Source organism: Carlito syrichta, unplaced genomic scaffold (assembly GCF_000164805.1).
Source record: "Carlito syrichta isolate Samal-C Ts95f unplaced genomic scaffold, Tarsius_syrichta-2.0.1 Scaffold306749, whole genome shotgun sequence".
Classification (NCBI taxonomy): domain Eukaryota; kingdom Metazoa; phylum Chordata; class Mammalia; order Primates; family Tarsiidae; genus Carlito; species Carlito syrichta.
In genome coordinates this window covers 162,861-179,302 of record NW_007250845.1, presented here as the reverse complement: position 1 = coordinate 179,302, position 16,442 = coordinate 162,861, and the positions used below count along the sequence as shown (strand labels likewise).

Genomic DNA, 16,442 nt, shown 5'->3' with positions numbered 1-16,442 from the left:
GCCTGGTGCCATTTTTAAAAGTGTAGTCACCTTACTCTGCTATCAAACACTGAATTAATTCCTTCTACTTTATTGCATGTTTGTACTCTTAAGCCACTTCTCTTCACACTTCCAGGCCCCTTCCCCATCTCTGTTCTCTGTTTTTTCACTCTCTCCGCCTAGTATTGCACATTCTCTCTTATATGTGAAAGCTAAAAAAATCTCTTCTTAATTTCTAAAGTAGTGTTTTCCTGTGGGGTTCACTTGGCAACTGATTATATAGGGTCTTTGAGCACTTCTTCAGTCTTTGTTGTCAACCAAGTCCTCACATGTTTCATCACCCTTGCTCTGTGTTAATGACGCTGGCTTCCTTTGTGGCACTTGGAGTGTAAGTCCAGCATTGTGCTTCACTCTCTTTTCATTGACTTTGTTGGGGGCTGACAGGAGTCCCAACAGGAATCCTTGCCTTCTGTAGAGGCCCATGGTCCCATCCTGCCTCAAGGCTGTAGCTCCTGAAAGGAAGGGGCCTCCTACTGCCAAGACCCCCAGCTGTGCCAGGGCGGTGACTGTGGGAGCCCAGCCTGGGAGGCAGATGGGACCACCTGCAGGTCTGGAAGGATAGGTGGGTGTTGGGAAGCCAGTGAAGCCTGCTCTGTCCTGGACAACCTGCCCACTGCTGCTCCACGGGCCTCACACCCCCCAGGACCACAATTCCTCTGGTTGACAGGATACCACTGCTGAAGATCACTGCACTGAAAGAGCCTTAGTCTGCAGAGCTTTCTAGACTTTCCTTTGACATTTATTAGCTATTTCTTTGTCTTTTTTTCCCCTAAATCCCTGGGCCTCAGGTTGAATCTTAGCTATTTCTTTATAAACAAAACAACTAGTTTCTCCTCTTTAAAGATACTAACACCTGCCTCCCTGAGCTGCTATGAACATTTATTTATTTAGGGACAGAATCTTGCTCTGTTGCCCTGGCTGGAGTGCAGTGGTGTGATCACTGCTCACTGTAGCCTTGACTTGCTGTGCTCAAGTGATCCTCCTGCCTCAGCCTCCCAAGTAGCTAGGACTTACTACAGGCACACCCCACCATGACTGGTCAGTTTTTAAAATTTTTTGTAGAGACAAGATCTCGCTGTGTTGCCCAGGCTGGTCTCAAACTCCTGGCCTCAAGTGATCCTCCCGCCTTGGCCTCCCAAAGTGATGGGATTACAGACATAAGCTACCATGCCTGGCCAAAAATTAAGGGCTATAAGGCTTTCGACCATGTTTTATAAGTTGTAGAGAGCCATCATAAAGTATCATTAGTATGTCTGAACAGTGGCTGGTGAATATGTTAATACAGTGGACCTTGAATGAGTCATTAGACTTGGTTAAAAGTCTTGAACACAAATTTCTAGGGAGTAGGACACAGACCAGGTAAGTTTTGGTGGAGAGGAGGTGGTCAGAAGCACCCAGCCATGTGTGAAGACTGGCCACCAGATGAGTCTGCAGGAGACTGAAGGAGGGCACCGAGGGAGCAGGCGAAGGGAGATGGTGTGTGTGCTTGCACATACGTGTGTGTGTGTGTGTGTGTGTGCACATCCATCTTGCATGCCAGAGCATGAGTGGAGGTTTTCAAGCAGAGGGGGCGGGAGAGAGGACCCCGGTCCAGGAGCACCTGCATTCACACTCTTGGGCCCTGCCCGTCTCCCTGCAGGTGCACCTTCGCTCTGCCCAGCGTCTCTGTGAGCTCTGCTGTGCCAACCGGGGCACCTTCATCAAGGTGGGCCAGCACCTGGGGGCCCTGGACTACTTGCTGCCCGAGGAGTACACCAGCACGCTGAAGGTGCTGCACAGCCAGGCCCCACAGAGCAGCATGCAAGAGGTCCGCCAGGTCATCCGTGAGGACCTGGGCAAGGAGGTACCGCTGCCGCCTGGGTGTACCTGGGCGTACCTGGGCTTTGGAAGAGGTCCTGACAGAGTTCTTGCCGTGGGGCCTGGGGTGCTAGGGAGCCCGTGGTGGCACAGAACCAAATGTCACAGTGACTGCCAGTGCTGGAATCAAGGAGGCTAGAAGGAACCTCAGTGGCCTTCAGTAAAAAATATTAGTTGAACCATATGAAATGGGCCATACTTGACTGTTTTTGACCTGCAGCCTATATGATTCATATTATAGGCTCACCCTAAAAATATCTATTACTTACGGAGGGTTTAATGCTTTATTGAAGGTTTAAAGCCTTAGCAAAGCTTCCTTTTTTTTTGAGATAGGGTCTCACTCTGTCACCCAGGCTGGAGTGCTGTGGCATGAATGTAGCTCACTGCAGCCTCGAACTCCTGGGTTCAAGGGATCCTCCCATCTCAGCTTCCTAAGTAGCTGAGACTACAGGCACATGCCAACATACCTGGCTAATTTTTAAAAATTTCTGTAGAGACGAGGTCTTGCTATATTTCCCATGCTGGTCTCAAACTCCTGGCCTCAAGTGATACTCCTGCCTCAGCCACCCAAAGTTCTGGGATTATAGACGTGAGCCACCACGCCCAGGGAGCAGGCCTTTCAAGGTCCCACCCATCTGGTTTCAACCCACCACTGTAGCTTTGTGGGGGGTAGTGGCTTTGTTGCTGGAGTTTGGGCTTTGGAGCCAGGAGCTTGGATATTGCACAAATGATTGAGCCTCTGGATAGCTTACCTTCCTCTTCTGTAAAATGAGATAATCATTAGGTTGCTGTGAGGATTAGAAGGGTAGTGAGTAGCAACTACTTAGCATAGTACCTGATGTGGAACAAGTAGTCAACGATATCAGCCTTGGTTGCTCTTCCTGTTGTTACTTGCCTGTGTTCTGATCCCATGTGCTGCTTGTCCCAGGCTCACTGTGCCCTCTTGCTCCTCGGTGCCTGTGTCCAAGGTCTGCCGTCTGCCTGGAATGTCCGTACTCTGTTCTCTGTCCAGTGCTCCAAGTCATTCGTCCATCTGTCCATCTGCCCCGCAAATGCCAGGGAGGGTGCTGGGTGCTGAGTGCTGGGTTTCCCGTCCAGACCCAGTTCTTCTAGAAAGTCTTCTGTGCGTCTCTGTGGGCCAGTCCTCTCCTGTCCCTCCTTTGGGCGCTGAAGATCTTTGTTCCCTGTACTTGGGCACCATGTGGCTGGCCAGTTGTGTCTAGGGGCTCCTCTGTGCGTCGTGAAGTCTTGGAGGATGAAGACCACAATGGTCCTTTGCTCTGCATCTGCAGCAGGGTCCAGGGCTTGTTAAGGAGACAACGATGAACCAGGCACCGCGTCCTCGTGCCACGTGGGGCAGGGCTGAGAGCAGGGGTGGACAAAGACTAGTTGGTCCCATTTTTCCTGATCTGCGTGGAGTTGGCCCGGTCCGTTGGTCCTTAATGTGGAGCTGGTCCCAGGTGCCCAGCATCCATCATAGATGGCTCACTCCTCAGTGATAGCCTGGCTGGGAGGGGCGCAGGTCGCCTGGAGGTGAGGCTGGAAACGCCTGGCCTGTGACTCCTCTGCCGCTCGGGGCATCTCCTCCAAAGGGAGAGACTCTGGGTGGGAGTTAAACCCGACCTGGGCTGGAGTCAGGGAGCAGGCCGCCAGCCAAGAGGAGCAGGGTTGGGAGGAGGGACCCCAGGCAGAGCGGCCAGATTGACATGGTGCTGGCCCACGCCTGGCTTCGCCTCTTGCCAAGACGGCTGGCCTCCGGCTTCCAAAAGCATGAGATTCACCCCCAAATTAAAACTAAATAAATCACTGTAATAACCGTGTGACACGCATCACTGCTGGCGTGTGGCGTCTCCCCTGGGGTGGGTACAAGGGAGGGGGCGGCAGCAGGAGGTTAACCCTTGGAGGCCAGCCAGTCTGGAGAGCAGTGGAGGCGGTGGGGCAGGGGCAGGACGGTGGCTACCTTCAAGCCAGGGTGGAGCGAGATGGGAATTTTGGGGTGCTAGCGGTCCCGGTGGCCCACCCAGCTGGCCGAAGGCTGCTGGGCCCAGGGATGTCGCCTGCAGCCTCAGGTCTCTTCTCCAGCCTCCACCATGGTGGGCATGTGCCTCCTGCCCTGGAGTGCCTCTCCAGCCCCCTGGGAAAGGGAGGCTCAGGTTAAGGTCATGGCTCGGGGGCGGGGGAGGGGTGGTGGGGGTGGGTGTGGCAGAGCACCTTTGGAAAGCTCTGGGTTCTTGCCAGCGCCCTACAGGCAACGACCCAGGTCCTCGCTCCCCCTGCCTTCTCCTCCCTTCTGGGAAGATAGCACTTGTTTCCCGGTGACAGACTCTCCCTGTGTGTGGGTGGAGGGAGGGGAGCGGGGCCATGTGGGAAGCCGGGTAGGTGCGAGTGGGGGGTGTCAGGGCGGAGAAAGTCACTCACTTGACACGTCCCTCCTCCTCCTGCCCCTCCCGGGACACTTCTGGGGAGAAGTCTCGCCCGAGGATGCTGTTTGAGGGGGCCTGATCCTCCTGGGCGTCACACCCACCAGGGCCTTCTGTGGAGAGTTCTGTGTCATCCTGGTTTCAGGAGTGTGCTGAAGGGTGGTCTGTCACATCGCTGTCTTCTCAGGGTCTTCCTTGAGTGGACTGGAGGCTCCTGGCTCTAAGATGGCGCAGTCTCAGCTGCAGAGGGGGCGGGGTGACGAGGCCTTGGGTGGGCGGGATGGTGAGGACTCAGATGGGTGCTCCAGCTCAAGTGGTTGCTTCCGATGCCCCTGAGAACGCTTCCCATCCGCAGCAGCCTAGAGAGTCACCAGTGTCCTCAGGCCTCTTCCTGTCCCAGGCAGGAGGTGCTGGCCCTGTGGGTGTCCCTGGAGGGGATGGGGGATGAGACTGAGGGTGTAGTACCCTAGACCCCACTCACATTCAGTTCCAGATCAGTCAGACTCCCTGGACAGCAGCTGGTCATCAGTGTGGCAGGGAGGGCCGTGCGCTGTCCCAGCACGGGGTTGGCTTAGGCTTGGTGGCTCTACCTGTAATCCCAGCACTTTGGAAGGCCTGAGCCTGCGGGTCCGAGACCAGCGCGGGCAACATCTTCACAATAAATTCAGCGAGACATCTCTACAATAAATAAAAAATTACCTGGGTGTGGTAGTGCACGCCTGTAGTTCCAGCCACTTGGAAGGCTGAGGCAAAGGATCGCCTGAGCCCAGCAGCTGGATACTGGGGTGGCTGTGAGTGTGCTACTGCATTCCAGCCTAGGTGACAGAGACTGAAAAAGAAAAAAGGAAGCAGGTGTGTGTGTGTCTTGGAAGTTTCTCAGCTAGTGTTACCAGAAAGAAATGTACTTTCCCCCCTTTATTTGGAGGCTAGGCTTATGTTCTGAAAAACAGCTTTCAGGAGGCAATCAGGAGCCCATCCTCCAGGCGGTGGGATTATTTCTGCTGCCCCAAGAGCCACTGGGGCCTGGACTGGGTTGGGGATGGTCTCAGCCTTGGGTCCCCTGTCCTTGGGGCTGTGGTTCCAGTGGCAGTGCTAACCTTGGCCAGCAGATGGCGCCTGAGCTTGCACGTCAGGGAGGGGTGTGAGGAACTGGCCTTTCCCTGCAGAGGTGGCCCTGACCAGGTGGACGTCAGGTCCTTTCTTCTCTTGGGCATGGTCCATGTGGTGGAAGGAGCCTGACTGACACCTCTACACCCTGAACAGGGCAGACAGAGGCCTGAGTCATGAGGCTGTTGACTGCTCTGGCCTCAGGAGCCCTTGGCTTCGTGTTGGGGGACCTGGCGTGGTTTCCCACACCCAGCACAAGCCCATCCTCACACCCCCGGCATCTGGGTCAGAGCTCTTGGAGGCTCCAGGCAGGCACTGACAGCCTGTGGTTCAACACCCTTTGCTTCCTTCCTTTATTCTTTCTCTTGCTTGTCTAAGCAGCAGCTTGTATTTGGTGAAAAAGACACAGTGTGGACACTGTGGGTATAGCCAGGAGCCAGCCCCAGCGGTCTCGGGTCATGAGAGGCACCCGTGATGGAGTAACAGCCAGCCACCTGAGTGCCGAGGAGCTTGCTGAAGGGCGAGAGGCTGCGTTAGGGTGGACGAGGCTTTTGGAAGCGGGTGGTGTCTGACCCAGGCCCTCAGAGGTGGGCGGGTCTGGAGGGGCTGGAGCTTGTGGGAGGGAACGACTGCTTACTGGGACAGGCCCAGCCAAAGAGCAGGGACAGGGAAGCTCAAAGCCCAAAAGATGAGTGGTAAAGTCTTGTTGACTAGAAGGTGGTGCTGAGGTTGGCGAACAGTAGCGCTGACGATGCAGTTGAGACCCATTGCCAGGGCCTGGAGTGTTCTCAGAATATGAGCCTGAGGGGGTGGGGGTCCTAGAGAGGGGCCTGGCAAGGGAAGGGTGAAGGACTGAGGTGCGAGAAGCGGGGTGGAGGTGGGGAGGGGCTGCTGAAAGAACTCGCCTACTGGTTTGGTTTCTTAGTGATGTGGGAGAGATGAGGTCATCTTTTTCTTTTTCTTTTTTTTTGAGTCAGGGTCTCACTCTTGCCCAGGCTGGAGTGCAGTGGCATGATCATGGCTCACTGCAGCCTCGACCTCCTGGGCTCAGGCAGTCCTTCCACCTCAGCTTACCAAGTAGCTGGGACTACAGGTGTGTACCACCAGGCCCAGCTAATTTTTTGATTTATTGTAGAGATGATACTCGCCATGTTGCCCAGGCTGGTTTCAAACTGCTAGGCTCAGGCAATCTTCTCACCTTGGCCTCCTCAAGTGCTGGGATTATAGGCATGAGCCATCGCACCTGGCTGAGGTCATCTTTTCAGAGTGGAGGCAGATATGGGTAGGGAGGTTTGAAGTGAATGGAGAACTTGGGATAATGTTATGGTGGGTGTATTAACCTGTTTTGTGTTGCTATAAAGAGACATCTGAGGCTGGGACATTCATGAAGAAAAGAGGTTTATTTGGCTCTCAGTTCTGGGTGGCACTGGCATCTGCTTCTGGCAAGGCCTCGGGAAGCTTACAGTCGTGTGGCAGGTAAAGGGGAAGCAGGCGTGTCACATGGCAAGAGCGGAAGCGAAAGAGAGATGTGGAGGGGCCGGCCTCTGGAGTGAACTGATAGAGTGAGAGTTCACGTATCACCTCGAGAACGGCACCAAGCCATTCCCAAGGGATCCACTGCCACGACCCAGACACCTCTCTCTGGGCCCCCCTCCAACACTGGGAACCATGTTCCAGCATGAGATTTGGAAGGGACAACCCCAAACTGCATCAGTGGGAGCTAAGAGATGACCTGCAGAGTTGTCAGCTGCACTGGTGCCATGGCCTTTGGTCACGGACACACATACACACACACACACACACACACACACACACACACACACACACACACACACACATCTATACCTGCCCTGTACCGCCCAACACATACAGACAAGTCCGTTATAACATACTTCAAGAAATAATCCAGTTTTGTTTGTTGTCCTGGAATCTAGCTGTGTTGGACAACGTTTTTTCCACCTTTGAAATTCTCTGGGAAACCGAAGGAAGTGAGAACAGAAACACCCCTGCTCGGGCAGCCCTTGCGTGGGTGCCCAGTTGGCTTGTGTCTTCATCGTTCTCTTACCCCCTTGACCTCCCCTCCCAGGGGACCTTATCGTATAGCTTCCTACAGAACCATAGCGGGCGATATGTGTCGCATGTGCCCTGCATCCTTGACACGCCATCTGACTGGCGTTCCTGTGAGAATGCAGGAGAGAAGGCGCACGCCCTTGTGCATCAGGGGAGCACACGCCCAGTTGTTTTGTGTGTACCCACGGGTACAGGGGAAGGGCAGCTTTTTTGTCTTGTTTCGCTCAAGGTTTAAGCAAGAGGTAAAGCAGCTCTTTCCCCGCGAATATCAGCTGATGACCCCGCGAGGTGGTGGAGAAGAGAAGGCTTTGCAGGTGCAGAAGCAGCGTGAGCTAAGGCAGAAGCGGGACATGAGGCGGGAGAACCCTGGCCTGGGTGAGGGGCACCCGGCACTGCTGCATCACGCGGAGAACTTGCTAGGAAGTGCGAAAAGGAATCCTCTTGGGCGTCCCTTCCCCGAGGCTGTGGCAGCTCTGCTAGAGGTGGGCTGGGTTTCACTCCTGTGTTAGTCAGGGTTCTCTGGAGAAACAGAACCAACTGGATATGAATAGTGTGTGTGTGTGTGTGTGTGTGTGTGTGTGTGTGTGTGTGTGTGTGTGTGTGTAGAGAGAGAGGTTGATTTTAAGTAACTGGCTGACTGATGTGATTATGGACCTGGAAAGTCCAAAGTCTTCAGAGTGACCCAGCGGGCCGGAGCCCCCAGAAGAGCCGTGATGCAGTTCAAGCCCCAAGGCTGTCTTCTTGCTCAGGGGAGGTCCTTAGGTGTTCTCTTCAGGCCCTCACCTGATTGCACAAGGCCCACCCACATTATGCCGAGCAATCTGCTTTACTCAAAGTCCACTTATCTAACTGTAAACCCATCCAGAAACACCCTCACAGAAACACCCAGAATAATATTTGACCCAGTTTCTGGGCCTCATGGCCCAGCCAGGTTCACACTTAAAATCAAGCATCACAGTCCCCGTGTGTCCCTTGGCCGGGACTGCACATTCGTTCCCTCAGTCCTGCTTGCACAAGTCACTCGGGTTTCCTCCTGAGTCCTTGAGGTGGCGGGAACCAATTGTCTGCTGGTTTATTGTCTTTGTGGCCTTGGACATGTTGCTTACCCTCTCTGTCCTTCAATCTCCTCATCTCTAAAAGCAGAATCATAGTAGTACCTGCCGCAAAGGCTTGCTGTGTGAATGGAATGAGTAAATGGAGTGGAGCATTTAGTGCCAGCCTGGTGCAGGGCAGAGGGTCTGCGGACGCTGGTCATTATCTCTGTGCTGTGCGCTGGATGCTTTATATGAGCAAGAACTTGGGTTCCGAGAGGCTCGTAAATGGTTCTTTAGGTTTTCTGATACCTGGGATGGCTTTCTGCCCCATGCACGGTCGTGCCTTGCGAATGTGGGGATCTGTTCTGAGAAATGTGGTGTTGGGGCTTCTTGCCGTTGTGCGAGCATCCCAGAGTGTGCACTTAACAGACGCATCTGGTGTGGCCTAGTGTTCACCAAGGCCGTGTGGCAGTCGCTTGCTCCGGGCTGTGCATCTGCACAGCATGTGATTGTACTGAATACTGCAGGCAGCTGCAACGCAAGAGTGAGTGTTTGTGTATCTAAACCTGGAAAGGGTAGTGTGTAAATATGGTGTTATGGTCTTATGGGACCACCGTCATGTGTGTAGTCTGCTGTTGACTGAGGTGTTGTTATGCGGCACATGGTTGTACTGTTTTGCTAGAATGATCCTCCTTTCTCCCTCCCTTTCTGACTAGCTTGCTTTCTATCCATCAGCCAGCCTGTTCCCTCCTACTGTTAGAAACACCCCCAGGCTGCTGAGGGAGCAGCCTGGACATCTAGCGCCCCACCCCGACCTTGGGGGGCTACCTGGGGGACCACTCAGCCGGTCAGTGTGAATTGCTGCAGTGTTTCACGGCCCTGCGGCAGCATCTTCTCTGCCTCCACAGAGGAGCGGCTGAAGGTGGGAATCTGGCTACTGCTGTGAAGGAGCTCCCGGTGCCTAGAGTCACGGGATTGGTGGCTGTGCTGTATTCAGGACCCAGCTCTGGCCCTCCTCACTGGGAAGCGACTGGACTCAGCTTCCTTCATAGTGTCGTGGTGGGGCCAGACGTGAGGTGTATGCAGGGGTGAGTGTGCCCTGGGGATGGCTAGGAGCAGGGAAGTGGTTAGAGCTAAAGAGGGTGGGACCCCCTCCCCCTGTGGGGGTGACTCCACCTGCACCTGCGGCCCATGGAGGATCGGTGCCTCCAGGCTCTGTGTTCTTGCAGACTTCTTTCCAACGCAGACCCAGCCCCTCTTGTCCTCTCACTTCCTCACACGCGTCTGTTGAGCTCCTCTTCTGTGCGGGCTGCTGTGGGCATCCCTACCCCCGCGAGCCCTGGCCTTATTCTCCCACACTGACAGGGCCTGGCAGAGATCAGCTCGCCCTTTCCACTCCCAGGCTGCTTCATTGGCCACCTCCAGGAAGACCTCTGGGAAGCCTTCAGCTGTCTGTGGACTTGCTTCTCCTGGGCCTGAGCACAGCTCAGGTGTTTGTTCAGGTGTCTGGTTTCTTTGTCTCCCCAGACTGTCCCAAGAAGGCTGCCAAATGAGAATGCTGGGAATGGAGCAGAAAGATCTGGTGACCACGAAGCCATATATGGGGAGGACAGGGCCAGGGAGAGGGAGTGCCCTCTTGGTGTGGCTGCCTCCTGCCTTCCCAGCAGCTCTAATAAAAAGTACATTTGTATTAAAAACATAGTGAAGAATAAGGAAACATTTTTTCCCTCAATAGTGCTGACATCAAGAGGAGATTTTTGTCAATTATGAGAGGGAAATTTTGGCCATAAAATGGTAATTTAATGAGGGGGAGGTGGATGGCTGGAAGTGATGCTGACAGCCAGGACAGGTGGCCCTCCGCTAGTCATAGGGACAGTGGCCCGCGGATAGTCACATTGGGACGGGTGGCCCCCAGCTGGCCACGGGGGGATGGGTGGCCCTCTGCTAGTCACAGGGGAATGATAGTCTACTGATAGTCATGGGGGACTCCCTCCAGAGAGCCTTGAGTGCCTAGGTTAGGAGCTTGAGTGCCTAGGGTCTGGAGCCAGGCCTGGCTTTTGCCCCTGACTCTGCCTCATGCTCTCTGTGTGATTCAGGCAGGTGACTCAACCTCTCTGGCCTCCGTTTGCTCCTCTGTACAACAGGAATAATAATAATAGTACTTCCCCTCATCGGGTGGGTATGAGGCTTACAGGAGATGGGGTGGGGGGTGCCGCTCCTCCTGGTTAGGTCCCCATGTCAGAGCGGGGGTGAGGTGGGGAGCAGTGCCGGCAGATGATGGGGTAGGAGGGCGCCCTCTTGCTCCCCTGTCAGCGTCTCTGAGCTGGGCTCTTCCCCAGGGAGGCGTCCTCTTCCCTCCGCTGTGCCCAGGCGTCCCGCCCCACCTGCTCCCTACTGCCGCTACCTCCTACCTGCTTCTGCTGCCACCCTGCCGCCAAGGGTGGCAAGCCCTGCACGTCTGACTGGTTTATGTTCCCCGTTGAAACAATAATGTTTAATCTGGAAAGGGCTAATCAAGTTTTTATGCTGATTATGAATAGGCCAGCTGTGCCTGCTTCCTTATTCATGGGCTCCTGGAACAAGCCCGTTTCCCAGGCCGGGCTTCCTGGCGGATTTATGCCACGGGAAGGTTATGACTGTTCCAGGGGAGGCTGTCAGTGGCCTTGCTGGTGCCACTCGGGGGGAAGCCTTGCATCTGCTGGTGCGTGTGTGTGCGTGTGCGTGTGTCTGAGCAGGCAGGGAGCCTGCCCCAGGTGGAGAGCCAGGACTGAGGGTGCCTGGGTGTTGGATGTGTGTGTGGGGCTTGGCTGGGATGGGGCCTGCAGCTGGGGATGCAGGATGGAAGGTGGGAGTTAGAGGATTGGAAATGAGAAAACTAGCAGGGAGGAAGTGCTCCAACACTCCGTTTTACAAGTAAGGAACTAATCAGCTGGGCATGTAGCCCATACTGACAATCCCAGCGCTTCAGGAGGCCGGGGCAGGAGGATTGCTTGAGGCCAGGAGTTTGAGACCAGACTGGACAACACAGTGAGACTCCATATCCACAAAAAAGTAAAATAAGTAAATAAGCCAGTTGAGTGTGGTGGCATGCTCCAGTAGTCCCAGCTACTTGGGAGGCTGAGGTGGGAGGATCGTTTGAACCCAGGAGTTTGAGGCTGCAGTGAGCTATGATCACACCACTCCACTCCAGCCTGGGCAACAGAGTGAGAAGTTGTCTCTAGAAACAAACAACTCTAGAAACAAACAAGTGAGGAACTGAGACCCACAAAAGGCAAGGCAACTTGCCACAGGCGGCAGAGGTGAGACTAGGCTGCTCTCTCCGCCCTCGGACCCCTCCTCAGAGTGCAGGCTTTCCACAGCAGTGCAAGCAGGGCAGGGACTGAGAGGAAGGGACTCGTCACCACAACCCCGCACTTCCTGGGTGCTGGTATCCCAGGTGCAGAAGGAGCTGTAGGAGCTGGATAAGAGATTGAGATGAGAAGAAGAGAACGTTCTCTGAGGTTTTGGGTGCCAGCATTCAGGTGTTCTTGAAACCCACAGCAGGGTGAGGAGAGGGATGAGGAGGGCTTTTTGGGGGAGGCAAGACTTGAGCGGGACTTCCGTATGGTCAAGGGGAATGTGCAGAAGGGCACGGGGAGGGCCTCTGGGCCGGTGCCACGTTCTGTGCTGACTAGCGAGGAGGGGCTGAGGATGTCTTGTCTGGTGGTGTCACCTCAGGGGCTCTGACCCCAGAGCCAGACAGGGAGGCCTGTGCCCCAGGCTGGATGGGGCGGGGGCTGGGCCTGGGCGGCTTGGATGTCCACCCCGCCTACGCCTGCACTCTGCAGCCTCCCTTCCTTCTGGGCCTTCACCTGTGGATTCAGCCAGTGACTCTCAGGTGCTTATGCTTTTATTATTTTTTTGAATCGGGGTCTGTCTGTCGCCCAGGCTGGAGTGCAGTGGCACGGTCACAGCTCACCACAGCCTCAAACTCCTGGGCTCAGGTGATCTTCTGCCTCAGCCTCCTGAGTAACTGGGATTACAGGTGCATGCCTCCACGCCTGACTAATTATAGAGATAGGAGTCTTGCTATGTTGCCCAGGCTGGTTTTGGACTCTTGGCCTCAAGCAGTTCTCCTGTCTCAGCCTCCCAAAGTGCTGGGACTACAGGCATGAGCCACTGTGCCCGGCTCCAGGTTCTTATTGAACTGTGTGATGATCACGGAGGCTGTTGGGTGCACACACTGCTGTTTGGGTGTGCTGGCCTAGTTGTAGGGGAGTGGCAGCTGTTAGACGAGTGACCAGAAGGATAAAGCCTAATGACACCTGTGGTCAGTGCCATGTGAAAGAGCATGGGGTACTCTGAGTGAACGTGGGGCCCAGGGTGTTGAAGCTGAGACCAGGTGACCATCTGGGGGACAGGAGGGCGGGGCAGAGGGAGTGAGAACACAGAGGCCCTGGGGAGGGAGAGCTGGGATCTTACCAAGGACAGGAAGGGGGTGGCAAGGGCAGACGGAGGCCCCGAGGATGAGGCTGGAGAGGTGAGTGGGGTGTGCTGCAGGGAGACAAAGCTGGCATGGGGAGCGGGCGGGGGATGGGCTGGAAGACCAGTGGTGAGGCTCTTGGGGCCGTCCAGGTGCTGGGGGAATGGGGGCTTGGTTGGGGAGCTGGAGAGGAGCGGGGTGGCATGTTCTAGAGACTGAATCCTAGGAGCCAGCTGGGCAGGGGTGGAGGGAGATGGGGTGCCACGGTCAGTCCCCAGGGGTCTGGCCCTGACAGTGGGGACCCCTTCGGGAATGACCACAGCATTGAAGGACAGTCGGGCGATGTAGGGGAGGGATTTCCTGCAGGGATAGGGGGTGTGCATGTTGCTTCCTCTGTCCTCGGGGTGGTGGCTGGGCAGAGGTCTGAAGGCCAGTGGGTAGAACTGAGCAAACATTTGGGTTCAGCGTGGAGAGGCTGAGCAGCCTGAGGCCCCAGGCATCCTCAGACCCCGTGTTGTGAGAGCACTAGGGTGTCTCCCTGTGCCTGGTCTGTGGATGGGGAGGCTGCGACTCTGATGGCCGGAGCTGCAGTTGCCCCGTGGGGTCCCTGTGGGGGACAGTCACCCCTGGGCCGGAGCTGCAGTTGCCCTGTAAGGTTCCCGTGGGGGACAGTCTCCCCTAGCCTGCCGCTCCCTCCCGGGACTTGAGCACCAGTGCCTCTACCTGAGGCCCTGGAGGAAACGAAGCTTCTGGGGAGGAGAGGAAGGCGTCCTGCAGCCGAGCAGGTATTAGCATGTGGCCGGGGGCTGAGGAGGACTGACCTTTGGGAGGCAGCCCTGGGAGCACGTCCCTTCCCCAGAGGGGGGAGACAGGACTGGCTCTGGGTGTCGTTGGCTGGCACGGCAGAGCCAGGAAGCCATGGTACCCCCCTCCTGGTCCCACAGTTTGAGGCTTGCACTTGGCTTGCTTTCCAGCCCCACCATTGCCCTGGGAAACAAAGCAGAAGACCAAAAACCGACTTCTCCTGAGAGTGTGACGCCAGGGTTCCCATCAGGGAACTCCCTTGTCCAGAGTCTCTATTGGGAACCTGTGGCTGCTGTCATGGAAAGTCACAGATTTAGAGTCAGCACTTGGTTATTATCCTTCTGCCCTCTCGCCTCTGTGTCCGCCATCGCGTCCCCTCCTCCACTACTGACCCTCCTTCGTCCCTCTTGCAAGGATTTCTGCAATGGCGTAGGGACCACCTGGGCAGTGTTGGCTCCTCGCACCACCTCAAGACCCCTGACTCCCTCACCCCCACAAAGTCTCTTGCATGGAAGATGGGTTGGGACATGTCTTTGGGGGGTCACTTTCTGCCTGCCACAGGGCCAGAGAACCACCACTTAGATGTTGCCGGCTGTACAGTCTGTCTAGCTGCCTCCCTCTGCTGTTGTAGCAGGAGGGCAGCCGTGGACACGTGGGCATATGTGGGCCTGCCGTGTCCCATCAACACAGCTCCATCTTGCAGATGGGGTTGCTGGCCCCAGAGTTGTTGTTGTCTTTTTTTTTTTTTGAGTCAGCATGCTTAAGCTGGAGTGCAGTGGCATGATTACCGCAGCCTCAACCTCCTCCCACTGCCTCAGTCTCCCGAGTAGCTGGGACTACAGGCATGTACCACCACACCCAACTAATTCTTTTGATTTTTTGTAAAGATGAGATCTCACTATGTTGCCCAGGTGGGTCTCAAACTCTTGACCTCAAGTGACCCTCCCACCTCAGCCTCCCAAAGTGCTAGGATTATAGGTGTGCGCCGCCATGGCTGGCCCAGAGCTGGTTCTTCATCACTGCTGTGCTCTGCTGGGGTGAGCCAGTAGCTTGTGTTTTTCCTCCCAAGTGTGGGCTTGTCTTCCCAGTAGTTCTATGGAGTCTGGGTTTGCCTCCCTTGAAAATTCCCGGCACCGCCGCTGTCACGTGCTGAGTGTGTCTCAGTGGGTGAACCATACTCAGGTGTGTGGGGGACTCTGGTGGCTGATGTCTTGTTTTTGGCTCTGAGGCCTGGGAGCATAGCCGGGCTCATCTGCTCTGTGACATTTTGCTGTCTCCCGAGGCTGAGGCGTCTGTCCTGATAGCAGATGGAGCTGCCATGAGCAAAGGATGCTTGTGCCTTATCTTCCCCTTCCCCGTACTTGAGGGTGTGGGAACATCAGAGTGTTGCTGGAAAAGACCTTTGGGGTCTGGGGAGGATACCCATCAGCGTTCAGGATTTGGGGGCCTCATCAGAAGTGAATGTGAGCCTTTGTGTCCAGGCTTCCCCCCTCTGGGCAGGAACTGTGGTGAGGACCCCTTTTCAAGGGGGCGGCTGGGAGCCTTGTCTGCCCGGAGTCTGGCTTGGGAGTTGCTGGCCTTGGTTTCTGGCTCTTTCTGGTTGCTGTATCTTGCTCCTTTTATTTATGGTTCACATGTGCTGTTCCCTCTGCCTCAGAGGCTTCTCCTTTTCTTCTTCCCCTAGTTAACTGGCTCTTTCTTCTTCAGATCTCAGCTCTTTGTCACCTCCTCAGTGAAGCCCTCCCTGCCCAGGCTCAGGTGATCCTCCCCCTGCTTCAGCCCTCAACACTGGCTCATAGTGTATCTGAGTACCAGCTCTCCCCTGATTGCACTTATCTGAGTTGGCCATGTTACTTTTTTTTTTTTTTTTTTTGAGAGACAGGGGTCTTGCTATGTTGTCCAGGCTGGTCTTGAACTCCTGGCCTCAAGCGATCCTCCTGCCTCAGCCTCCCAAAGTGCTGGGATTAGAGGCATGAGCCATCACGCCCAGCCCATTTTTCTTTTGTTTGTGATTATGTGGTTAATTTCTCTCTCCCTCCCTGGATTTTAAGTTCTGGTAGTTACTCCACAAGGTGGTGGCTGTACCCACATTAGATTCATTCCCATCCAGTGCCCTGCATCCACTAGTCACCCAGTTAACCTGTGTTGGAAGGATAAACCGGTGACCTGTAGTGAATATGTTCTTCTCTGTAAAACAGGGCAACAGAATCTACTCCACTTACCTCAGGAGAGGGTTGACAGTGACATAAGAGCACTTTGCAGGCACCAGGCACTGGCACATGTGAGAACTTCCCATGGCTGGTCTTTCAGCCCTGCAGAGCAAAGGGATTCTGATGCTCCCTCGTACCGATCCAAGCTCAAATTTGAGGAGGCGGTGGTGGGTTCTCACGGGGCAGGTTTGCGTGGAGGCTGCAAACCTCAGCGTGCCTGATGGCAGGCCCTTAACTGACATCAGCTCTCATGCAGCTGTGACGGGTGTGAGCACTGGCCTTGCATGCCATGGCTCTGGGGTGGCTCACGGCCTCTGTGCTCGGATCACCCAGGGGCTACCTGCCGGTCTGGGCCCTGGCTCCGGGGGTCTCCGGCTTCTTACTGCATCTGTCTGGGATCTCTGGTCCCTTTTACCCCAGAGATCTCTGTCACAGGCAG

The 16,442-nt window shown here is 55.4% G+C and overlaps 1 protein-coding gene across 2 annotated transcripts in view; it reads left to right on the top strand.

Moving 5' to 3' along the window:
• Window positions 1-16,442, top strand: part of ADCK1 (aarF domain containing kinase 1) — a 96,975-nt gene that overhangs the window by 29,229 nt on the left and 51,304 nt on the right. The window contains exon 3 of one of the 2 annotated variants that reach the window (XM_008063326.2): window positions 1,679-1,882. The exons of the other annotated variant lie outside the window; for it this stretch is intronic. Coding sequence (XP_008061517.1) covers window positions 1,679-1,882 — 204 coding nt within the window. The remainder of the gene's footprint in view (window positions 1-1,678; window positions 1,883-16,442) is intronic. 2 annotated transcript variants of the gene reach the window in all.